Below are 12,733 nucleotides of genomic sequence, written 5' to 3'. Positions count from 1 at the left end.
CCGTTCTTATCAAATCAATCTCGCGACCAAACTGATACTGTAACTTTTAATTACCATCTGGATCACGTATTATTAAGAAAATGTGATAATTTGAAAGACCTGGGTGTGCGTCGATGAAGCCTGTAGAGGTGCACTCAAAATAACTGGGATTCATAGTGAGAAATTCTGGAGATTTGGGAAAAAACTGTTATACAATAGTTATGTGCGTTCGAAAGTAGGGTTCAACAGTGTGCCAACCAATATTTGGCAAGTATATCAAATTGAAAACATACAGAGAAATATTCTGAAATTTCTTCACTTTCATGTAAATGGTTTCTATCCAGCAAGGGGACTGCTACAGAGTGATTTATTACTAATGCTTAAGTTTCCCTCCCTCCTGAATCGCAGGAGTTGCTTAGCCAACTGAACTTTCATGTTCCTTTAAGGACTGTAAGGGGTGTATTTCACCTACTCACTCCAAGAACCAATTTTTTGATCAAAGGTCCTCTCTGTCACTTAATGAAAATATTGAATGACTTCTGTAATGACATTGACGTATTTTGTTTTAGTCGCTCACAGTTTTCCGCATTAATTAAACGTAAATTTGAAATACTATACTTTTCTGGAATGAATATAGTTGAATACTCATTATAGTTGTTGTTTATAGTTCTTAAGATGTTGGCTTCTATATGGATGTTAATCTGTTGGAAAATAGATTATTATTATTATGTTCCATAATGTACTACAACCATCGTATATCAAACGACAATTGCACTTGGACCATTATTCTCTAAAAATTTAGAAAATTGCAATCACTTAAAAATGGTTTATTATTTTATTTATTATATTTATTTATTCGTCGAGGTACTTAGCTTAATTGGAGCCCGAATTTCCAGTGCTTATAAAGCCCGCGGCTATCGATATATACAGTCCAGCGAGGCTGGGATGGGTGTTATAATGAATTTTTAATTAAACATGGAAGGTTCCCACAAAAAGCATTTAACTAAAATATTAACAATACGGGCACGCTTTGTGATGTGAATTTCATGTTTAATAACACACAGCATTAAAAGCCGTGCATAATATTGAAACGAGCCGTTTTCTATCTTCTATCGAATAAGCAGATGGCGCGATAAATGTACGTAATGGACGTCCCATTATGAGACAATGGGTTTTGTAAAAAATGATTTTCGAAACAATACTGCCATTTGGAAAAAGATATCAACTCAGTTACGGATATTATTCATTCTTCAACGTGGATACGTATTTATCTTTTAATTTTTTTTTCTTTTTGTTCCCTCCTCATTAGTGCATTTCTTCGTGATAGCGATCTTTAATTGAAACATCGTTAGTGAGATCTCAGCTTTTTTTAGATTGAACTGCACATTATTACATGTTTTCTACCCTATTTTATGCGGTCTCAGCGTGAACCCAATGAAACAAAATACTAGAGATTTTCGCATTACGAATGAAACGAAATGAAATTATTAGTACAATCAAAACAAAAATATTACGATATCTGGGACACATCATGAGGGATAGTTTATGAAAAGAGAGAATTTCATGGTTAGCCACCACAAAATTATTCAGAGCTATAGTTGAAAAAGTGACATTAGCAAACATTGTTGCCAACATCCTGAATTGATAGAAACAATATGAATTATCTAGAGTTTAGAAAGAATATTTTCTTTTTTTTTTAGATTTACAGATGTTTCTTTTTATTACTCATAGTTGACGAATTGTTTTGATAAGAGCTTTTTAGTTAAATGCAAATTGCAGCTATCTGATGAATGATTCTGATTAGACGATGTCTTTTCATTTATATAAATAATCTTTGTCGAGGTATTATTTATTGTTGATTGGGTATAATTGACAAATGAAGAATAATTACATGCAGCCCTGTAATGCATTCAGGGCTATATATTAAGCATTAATTATATATACCTATCAATCCATGAAGTACAGTGTATTAAAACATATTTAACAATAATAAGAAAACCAATACATTTCCTTAATTCATCGATATTACGCAAATGTCTATTATAAAGATGGCACTTTTGTTCGTTTGCAATGGCTGTTGTAGAATTGCTTGACACTGTTTTGCTAGACCGACATTGCGTCTTCGAATGGCGCTGCATATCTGATCTTCAGGTGCGACAAATAACTCTTGTCCAGTCTCATTGCCCTATTAATTTCTTCAAAATAAAATTCCATTAATTCCAATTAAAGTTATTTTGAGCTTGGGCGCAATATGTGAGTATGTAATTCGTGAAAGTGCCATTGTTATGTCCTCTGGGATTACACGGAATGCATTCCGCGACGAGTTTCGATATTTCCCAAAGGTTGCGTCACACAATTTCCTTAACTGGGCCGCAGTCGTAATGAATAGAACTGGTTTGTTAGGAAGCGAAGAATGCAGTGTGCCATATATTTTTCAATTTCGAAGTAGCCGCTACAACGGAAAATTTAAACTTGCATAAATTAGTGCCACTGTTTTGCGTTGTCGCCTGAAATGTGACGCCCCGGGGATGAAACATGCAGCACAGATTTGAATTTCTCTTTTTAGTTTATTTGTACTTCGTCTAATGTAATTTGCTGCTTCTATATACGGAACTGGGATTTTAAATTAAAAGTTATGGAGGATAATAAAATTTCTGTAAAATCCTAAAATACATTTTCAGTAATTATTTGTATGCCAACTTCCAAAATAAAACCCTTCTAATAAGACAAAAATGAATTTGAAATTTAATTTTGATGTAAAAGCCTCACCCTATATTTGATCCACTATGTAACTTTTTTATTTTACATTTTAGCAAAAAAAGGTTAATACAAGAATTGTTACGTTTCATGGGTAGATGCATATAGCTATATGGGTAGATGTAATACATATTTATACTTATTTATAACCGAATTATATATTTTTTTAACTTGGAAGCGCTCTATATTATTTCATAAAAGAGGTCGTTTAACTTCCAAATATTTTTCTGAATTTTCTAGCGAGCAGTACCATAAGTGAAGGTCAATTCGTCAATTCATAAAATTTGATGAAAAAAACTGTGGAATTTTTCTAAACTTTTAACTATCCAGAACTAACCAAATCTCTTCTGCAAATCGATAACAACTTCACATATTAATCTATTCCGCTAAACCAACTGTTTAAGAAACCTACCTAAGTAATATAAAAGAATATTTAATCCTTCATCAGGATATAAAACGCACTGTATCCCGAGTGACACAAGAAATTGGGAACACTCTATAAATTTTAAACCGCTTAAGATAGCGATTTGAAATTTGGAAGGGTTAATATAGGCTGAATGTCCAATTTTTTGACAATATGTAATATGCACTTAAGGAAAGAACCTATATTTTTTTGAATTTTTGGATTCAGGAGATCATTCTGCGAAGGATGGGATAGTTTTTCTCTTTCTTTTTTGTTTTTTTTTTAATTTTTATTCAATTTTTGAAAATTGTGTCTAGGAGGCTCTGACCATCATAAATACTATTGACCGGGTCACCTGATCATGGGAAAATTGTAAATGAAACTTTTCTTTACTTGTCTAATGGCAAATAGCATTTAATGAACCATTAATTTTTTAGGATAACCTAGTTTTTCAAATAGCACCTTATTGGGAACAAAAACTTTTTAAAACCGATGCTTTTTGCAACATTTTGACACCAAAATTTTCATAACCCTTTAAAAAATAAGCTCACGGGAAGGAAAATGCCAGATAAGTAAATTCAATTTTCTAAAAACAAAATGTTACTTAGGGGGCTTGGCTTCTATTCATCATCAAGTCGGCATGATTGAAAATTCTGACAGTTTGTACATTTCTATCTGATTATCGATTTTGTCGTGTTATCGATTTGGATTATCATGGAAAACAATGACCAATTTACAAATGAAGTTGATATGTTTCTGAAATACGGGGAATGCAAAAACCCTAGACAGACCCGTGCATTGTATGCAGCCCGCTGTCCGGGACTTCGACTTCCTGCACATTCTTTCTTTAGAAAGTTGAAAATTGAAAATGTGAGAGAATTAAAAAAAAACAAGTGTAACCTTCATCAACTTCTTTATGAAGCTGACTTGATAAGAAGACTTCGATATTGTAATTGACTGTTAGATAAACACGATGAGTATAATAATTTCCTCAATTTAATTTTGTGCACTGATGAGTCTTTAAATACTCAAGGAATTACTCGTCTCTTTCAGATTCAAGAACGATTCGGAATCACTGTTTGGGCAGGAGTAATAGCAAGGCAAATTATTGGACCTGTTTTTTTTAATAGTGCTTTAACTGGTGCACGATATTTGCAATTCCTGAGAACTGAAATTGACGACTCGTCAGATGATTTGCCTCTTGCCGTGACATTAAATATGTATTTGCAGCAGAATGGCGCGCCTCCCCATAATTTTAGAGATGTCACTAAACACCTACGTAATGTTTATCGGGATAGACTAATCTCAACACACAGTCCAGTGAAATAGCCCCCACGGTCACCGGACTTGACACCGTTAGATTTTTTTGTTTGGAGGTACGTTAAAGACTGTGTTTTTGTAAGTCTAGTGTTCGACCTACGAGAATTACAGCGGAGAATATCGGCTGCATTTGATAGTTTAACTCCACAAAGAGTTACAGCGAATGTAATTTCAAGAGCCAGGGAATGTCGTATACAAAAAGAAGGACATTTTGAAAACATCTATCGCACTTATTGAATTCAAATAAATACAAAACTCCAGTTCCAAAACAAATGAATGTGATGTGCTGGGTCAACGTAAAACTTGTCTTATAGTAACACACGTTGATATACCACTTTCAAATCGATTCTGCCGACATTGTTGAGGTTTCATCTTCTAACAATATTTTTAAAAAAACAGTGACAGATTCGAAAAAAAATATATAATTCTATTCTCTTATTCTTCCGGTAAAAAGTGCTTGAAGCTTTTTATAAAACTTCTGGATTCCTCCTGCGTCGGTTTTTGTTGAGTGAACTAGCTAACGTTTCGCCAATCATCCTGTTGGCTTCTCCAAAGCTTGACTGAAACTGGCTCGCATTTTACTCTGTACCTGCTTTTATATTGTTTGAGGGGGACGGAGCTAAATGAGTAGCTAAAAACACCGTCTCGGATGACTGATTCCCATATTGGAAACAGGTAAAGACCTGGTTAGTTGGTTGCTTATAAATTTCAATAGACTCTCGGATTTTTCGTTGGTAGAAGAATTGATCACATGCAAGAATTTTATTTTTATGGAATAAAATTTTATGTCCGGTTTGGTGATTGTGAAAGAGTTTTTTATATCTGGGTTCAATTACTCGAACTGAGATAGTTTTACGACTCTGTAAACAAGAGAGTTGATAACCGAGCATTTTTGGGACGGATGGTGATGTGACAATGCATTAAGGTATCGGTCTGTGTGCGTAGGTTTTCTGTTAAACACAACCCAATGATGTTCTATTGATAAGAATAAAACGTATGTTGGGACGTATAGAGTTTAAATGACTAAAAAAATCTACTAGGGATTTCTGACCATGAGGCCAAATAAAAAAAAATATCGACGTAGCATTTCCATAATTTTGGTTTTAGATGTAAGAATGTCGAGAGCTTTTTTCTCCAAGGCTTCCATAAACATATTCGGGATGACTGGTGATAGTGGAGAATCCATAGCTGTTCCCTACGTTTGTTCAAAAATTTGACCGTTATAAGATTCTCGGACTTTAATATATCTGAAATGATGGTGAGAGTTTCAGGAATAGGAACTTTAGTTAGAAACTAACTTGAAGCTTATGACGTACGTATATATACAATACTTACGTTAGTTTTTGACTGTATCCCCGTATTCCAAAAGCATATCAATTTTTTACAACAAAAAATTCTAATCGTTGAATCTCAGAAGAAAGTCTCCCTTGAATATTACTTTTTTTTCAAAATACTAATCTGTTTTTTTTCTTCCATTGCATGAGCTTATCAAGAGTTCCTTCTGCACTTTTAGTATTACTGACTTGACAATTAATAATGAATAGAAGCAAGACCACCTAAGTAATATTTTATTTTCAAAAAAATGTATTTACTTATCTATTTTTTTCCTTCCTGTGAGCTTATTTTTTAACAGATTTTGAAAATTTTGCTGTCAAAATGTTGCAAAAAAAGTACCGGTTTTAAATAGTTTTTGTTCACACTGGGGTGCTAATTGAAAAACTTAGTTATCCAAAAAAATTAATAGTTCATTACATTAGTTAGCTATCAGTCAAGTAAAGAAAAGTATCATTTACAATTTTTCCCATGTTCAGGTGATCCGGTAAATAGTATTTACAATGGTCAACCTCCTAGACACAATTTTCAAAAATTAAATAAAAATTAGAAAAAAAAAAGAGAAAAACCATCCTACCCTACGTAGAATAATCTCCAAAAATGCAAAAAAATATAGTTTTTGCCCTTTAAAATTTGAAAGTTACTGTCGTTTCCGCTCAAACCGGAAGTGCAACCATTGACTACATATTGCCAAAAAGTTGGACATTCAGCCTATATTAACCCTGCCAAATTTCAAATCGCTATCTATCTTAAATTTTAACTGCTATAATGGTCAATTATCTTTACGTTGTCCCCAGTAACGTTAAAATGCGTTTAAAAAAGTGTCCAGAGAATGTTTTTGCCAATACTCAGCTACTACGAACTTAAATTTCAATCTATCAAGAGAGCTCATCACATATATTGCGTCAGGTAAATGCTACCACATCAAAATTTTCTCATTAAAAACGAAATTGACACTCCGAAATTACACCGAAAGGAGAATGGTAGTATTACTCAAAGCAAGTAAATTTATGCCATTAATTTAATTTTAGAAATGCGCGAGTTTGATGTTTGATGAGTTTGAATTGATTACCACTCGTTTATTATATTTAATTTGCGAAAATCATATGTTGTGATGAATGTCATTTTACATGGTATGTGCCCAGCGTCTCTGTGTATTTCTATACATTCGCGTTTGGCTCTATTTGGATTTTTATCATCTCTTATATACAATGTCAATATGACGAAAATTTCGTCAAGTGGAAACATTATTGTCTTATCGAATTTTAAACAATAGTGATATGCAATATATGCCACAACTGTCGTAATTAAACAAAAGCCTTGGGGCTGGTATGACGCCGTCATGATGCATGGCGAACTAAGTGACTAATTTTAGCATTAATACAAAAAATAACTATTACATGGTATAATACATTTTTGTAATGCTTTTTTGGCAGACCTTGTACATTAATAAGTTTGTAACACTAAATCTACACATTAGACCCTACAACCTTTGTGTTAAACTTTTTTATTTAAATGTAAACTAAAAAAAACAGAGGGGTAACATTTACATTTGATCACCCCTGTACACAAATTGTAATATACTAATTTACATCTGTGCTTTCATGTCAGCGGGACAACAATAATTTAGTTACACGTTGGTATTGAATTGAGGTCAGATTTCCGCGTCATATTGTCAACAACTCCCCCAAATTCGCCCATTATGGAAAATGGCCACCAGTACCCTGACAGACATATAGGGTAAACTAATTTAATGTAGGTGCAAGTTTCTCAAAGGCTTTTCATCGTTTGAGGTTGGACAGACGACGCTCAACTTAGTATAGGACTAATGATCCTGAAGAGGGATGGAAACTTTATCGTCTGAATAACAATTCATATATACAACTATTTACAACATTAGTCAAGCAAGGTAATTTCGCGGCCTAGATCAAAAATCAAAACTTTTTTCGTTGAAAAATATTAACAATTAAGAGTTAGTCAATTTATTTTTTTTATTTGAAAACAATTTTTAAAAGGCTGAAAGTTCGCACCTAATCTACAAAAATATTTATAAATTAAATAAAATAAATAATTTTAAAATTAAAAAAACATGTAACGCAGGGTTACTAAGAAAAATGATTCTTTTTGGGCATTTTGAGCGTTCAATTAAAAAAGGTACGGTGTACTTCAAAAATTACCCCCAATAAACATAAGAATCATCACTTCATATCACTTAAATTACCACTTAAAATATAATTTATTAACCTAAATTCCAAAAAATTGTAATGAATATTCAGTTTTAATAATATATGTCACAAGATAAATAAATCTCATAGGTAGGTAAGTAACTAGGACTAGGAGTACGACAGTCGGGAGACACAAGGCAGAAAACAAACTAAACATTAAAAATCTCTACCAAAATGTAACTTTTTAAATTAAATTATTTAAAAAAAATATTTTTGTATAAATAAAACACTAATTTTTTAAAACTATTCTTTCAGAAGTTTTTTATGCTTAATAACGCTTAATAACAACCCTTTGAATTAAATTAAAGGGTCCATGAAAAAGATACTCGTTATTTACTTTAACCATACCATTTTTAAGGTCAATTAAACATATCAGACTGTTGACTTAAAAAGCCATATTTGATTATTATTTTTCTACTGTATTGACCGATATATTTCTACATAACCCAAGTCCCGGATATACCTAGACAATATCAGACTTGTTTCGAACGACTTACAACCAGGAAATTTGCCTTAAAGAATACTTTTAGAAACTTTTTTCGTGTATTATACGAGATCTCGATCTCAGAGATTTACTACATTTTAACGGGCTATTTTTGACTGCTAAACAGTTATCAACCTTGAAACTTTGCTTCAAAATTTCTTCATATCTTCGTATTATTGACGCGCCTTGTATACTAACGGCCGTCGTCAAACGGCATGATTCGATTTGTTTTCCATATTTGCGAACGAAATCGGGAACGGATTGAAAATATCTCACCTGGAAACGCTGTTCAGAAGTTCGGGCCAGGCCAAGGTCAGCAGGGAATCCCTGACGAACAATTCCCAGGAGGTCAAGTGCGACTCGCTGAAGACGCGTTCCGAGCGCTGCAACCGTGGTCGACCGACTCTGCCACGGTTTTCGGACATTTCGCAAATCCGAGTTATCGTCGGGTCGACGTATGGTCCGACTATTTATCGACGGAGCCCTGCAAAGGCATTAAAACGCTGGCGATAATAGACGATATTAAATTGACTCTAGAGATTAATTTGTAATTAGCGCTTGAGTTAGTACAGGACATCAAATAGCCCGCGAACCGTTAGCATGGGATCGGTAGAACTGCCAGCTTTAGTTGACTGTTAAAGTCCATCGACAGTCAATATCCTTGTGATCATAAACTGTAAAAATGTTTTTATTATTTATTATTTACTTCCAAAACTTTTCAACTGATTAAGTCTCTCCAGTCATCTTTTGGCGAACACTAAATAAACTTTTAGTATGTGCGTTTGGTATTGGAGATTGACACGTTGCGAAAGTAAATACTAAAGACAATGGAAGACTAGATATTTCGTTTTATTATTTTCTTTTTCTCTTAGTGGGAATGCTGCACTTCAAGTGCTTTTTTGGGTGTATGAGAATTAAGGAACCTGTTCTAGAGAGAGACGCAATATTTATCTTCGTTTTAAATACTTCCTTGATTTGATACGTGTACCCAAATAGTACAAGGACGTCCATAAAACATTCCCGGGGTATCTGACGAGACATAGCGTATATCAGCTAAGGGACATCCTTAAGACGTCTCAAGGATATACGGTGTTATGGTCTGTTCATAGATATAAGAAAGTGACCAATTGCTTTTGAACGGATTATCCAAGGGTGGTCATTAACATACAATGCAAGAAGATTATTATTATTAATTAACAATTAATAATTAATTAATTATAATTACCTTGCTATGACCACCCTTGGATAATCCGTTCAAAAAATTGGTCACTTTCTTAAATCTATGAACAGACCATACCAATTGAAACGTGCACAGTATACCCGATACATATGTCCATAGGATGTTTCTTAAAACATACTAAGGATATCCAGTTATACTAGTTGAGACGTTGTTAGTATATCCGACTGTGAGGATATGGGTTCTTACTTATTTAACAGCTTATGAGAAATACTGGAAAGGTAGTCCAATTGACTACAAAAATTCTATCCCAATATTCGGTACTCGCGCGTGATAGAATTAACCTATTTTTTTCCAATTAATATTTAATCTTTAATTTTGCTTTTGATGGTAAAAGTGAAGGACCGTGTACTGTGTACCTTTTTTACTCACTTGAATCCGTATTTTCAGTGGTATTTTAAATGAAAAAGGGTTCCTTGTCTCATTCGTGTCCAAAAATAACAAAAACAAGTTGATTTTAACGGTTTTATTCCGGTTTTTTTTAGGACTTGGCAACACTGACGTCGATGTAGACGTACACAAAAACGTTGCCAATGTCTCCCAAAACACTACAAATCGAAAAAACTAAGTATTTTCTCTCTCAATTTTTTAAAATTTAACTTTTCAGGCTTCATTCTGTTTCACGATCTATATATTTTTGTTCAAAAAATGAAATAAAAGTATCAATAACATAATTAACTTTAAGAGAATTGCAAAAGTCTGAAACACTGTTTTGAACAAAACTTGCTTATATTTTTTTCACTTGTTTTCCTTTTTTCTATGTTCCCATTATGTTGCAAGGGGATATCCTCAAACCATCTATTTAATTTAGCGGATATCTGTGGTATATCGTGTATAGTAAATCCGCAAGCTATCCATTCAGAGGATATCCATGGTATATCCTAAGACTATCCTCCACATGTCCAGGGACATGCAACTTAAATGGGATATTGGCCGGATATACTGAGGATATTGTGTGCTATCTGGGTAAACATACAAACTAAATTTGATTCGTTATAAATATATAATAACGTTTCAAAATAAAACTAAGCTAAAATGTTTAAATCGACAATAAAAAAATTATTGATGTTATACGGTTCAAGAATAACCAATATCCTGTTTATTTTCTTTTTGAAAAATTTTAAGCCGGATATTCGTTTCATGGAAAGTGGTAGTTTATTAAAGTTAAGAATAAGGATAACAAAAGTTTACACTTCTGGTACTGCAACCACGTGAATAATACACTATATTTGTCATTGTTTCTGTAAATGAATAGTAGCAACTGAAATATGTGCAAAACTAAAACGATTAATCTAACTTTAAAAAACAGTCAGAACAGAACATTATTCCATATTTCATCACGGATTCAAAATTTGTAAAATATGGAACTACCATAGACCTAACATTTAAGTATTTAAGAACCACTCTGATACTACAGCCGATAACGACAAAGTTTATACACATTAATGATAATATGATATTTGACTATGTTTAAAAAAAAACTCTAGTTTTATCCTTATTTAATAAAACCCTAATTTGATTGGACTAATTGTTTGTATTATGAAAAGTGCGGTTTGCGTTGTCTAAAAGTTCCGTAGTATTTTTTCCTGTGATTAATAAGTTTGTGTCGTTTCCTGGGCCGTGCTAATTTTGTTTTCTTTATATAATAAAGTTTTAAAACTTTTCGATCTTTATGGTCCTATGCATTACTTAAATGATAAAATAAATCCAAAGCTGTATTTCTATGAAATGCAGGGTGATTTGCGAAAAACGTCCACAAGATTAAAGAACTTACATCTAAATCGACATCCATACCCAGAATAAACAAAAATAAATTAGATCCAAAAAAATGTGTCCGGATTTTATTCAGCAAAATCATGGATATCTAAAACCCCGCCCTTTTTTAATAATAATAATAATAATGTAACGGTTCTAGTATATGCAGAGTGGACTATTTAACCTAATAACTCTCTCTTTTTTTATACTAAAATAAGTTTATAATGGGTGTTTTTTTCGATGTATAGAACTTTAAGTTGGCACTTCTGTTCAAGATGGCGACCGATTAAATAGCTGCCAAGTGATTTATTCTCAGTTTGGTTTGGCAATTCATCATGAATAGACGCACGCCTGAACAACGCTTGCAAATAGTGCAATTTTATTTCGAAAATAATGGTTCTGTGCGGAATACGTATCGCGCACTACGTCCATTTTATCGTCGACAAAATTATTAACCATGGAACGTTTTCGCACCACGTTTACTCTTATTGATAACTCGCATCCCCAGAGACGCCGTACGGTGCGTACAGAAGAAGCTATTGCCGCTGTAGAGCGTAGCATTGACGAAGACCCGAATGAGTCCATTCGCCATCGAGCACAGGAATTGGAGCTGTGTCCATCCACTTTATGGAAGATTTTGCGGAAGGATCTTGGTTCACTTGCTTACAAAATCCAACTGGTGCAAAAATTGAAGCCAAACGACCATCAAGTAAGGCGTAGATTCGTCGAATGGGCCCAAAACGAGATTGCCGTTGTTCCCGATTTTCATAAGCGAATTTTGTTTAGCGATGAAGCTCACTTCTGGTTTTATGGCTACGTCAACAAACAAAACTGCCGCATTTGGAGCGAAGCTAATCCTCATGTGTATGTCGAAACACCGTTACATCCAGAAAAACGGACTGTTTGGTGCGCTTTATTTGCTGGTGCAATCATTGGTCCGTACTTCTTCAAAAACGATGATGGCCAGAACGTTACAGTCAATGGTGATCGGTATAGAGCTATGATTACTAACTCTTTCATTCCTGAATTGAATAACCATGATGTCCAGGAGATGTGGTTTCAACAAGACGGCGCAACATTTCACACAGCTCGTGCCACAATCGATTTATTGAAAGACACGTTTGGTGACCGCTTAATTTCACGGACCTGTGAATTGGCCTCCAAGATCTTGTGATTTAACACCGCTAGACTACTTTCTGTGGGACTATGTAAAGTTATTGGTCTATGCGGATAAGTCACAA

At 33.7% G+C, this 12,733-nt stretch overlaps 1 protein-coding gene across 2 annotated transcripts in view; it reads right to left on the bottom strand.

The window, feature by feature from the left end:
• The window catches only part of LOC132701606 (GTPase-activating Rap/Ran-GAP domain-like protein 3), a 153,968-nt gene that overhangs the window by 93,918 nt on the left and 47,317 nt on the right, over positions 1-12,733 (bottom strand). For both annotated transcript variants that reach the window (XM_060669691.1, XM_060669692.1), the window contains exon 2: positions 8,777-8,984. In XM_060669691.1, the coding sequence (XP_060525674.1) occupies positions 8,777-8,925 (149 nt within the window). In that variant the 5' untranslated portion in view covers positions 8,926-8,984. The remainder of the gene's footprint in view (positions 1-8,776; positions 8,985-12,733) is intronic.

This window comes from Cylas formicarius, unplaced genomic scaffold (assembly GCF_029955315.1).
Source record: "Cylas formicarius isolate icCylForm1 unplaced genomic scaffold, icCylForm1.1 PGA_scaffold_4__25_contigs__length_36172078, whole genome shotgun sequence".
Classification (NCBI taxonomy): Eukaryota; Metazoa; Arthropoda; class Insecta; order Coleoptera; family Brentidae; genus Cylas; species Cylas formicarius.
The sequence above is the reverse complement of the archived record's forward strand: the minus strand, read 5'-3'. Positions and strand labels throughout refer to the sequence as shown.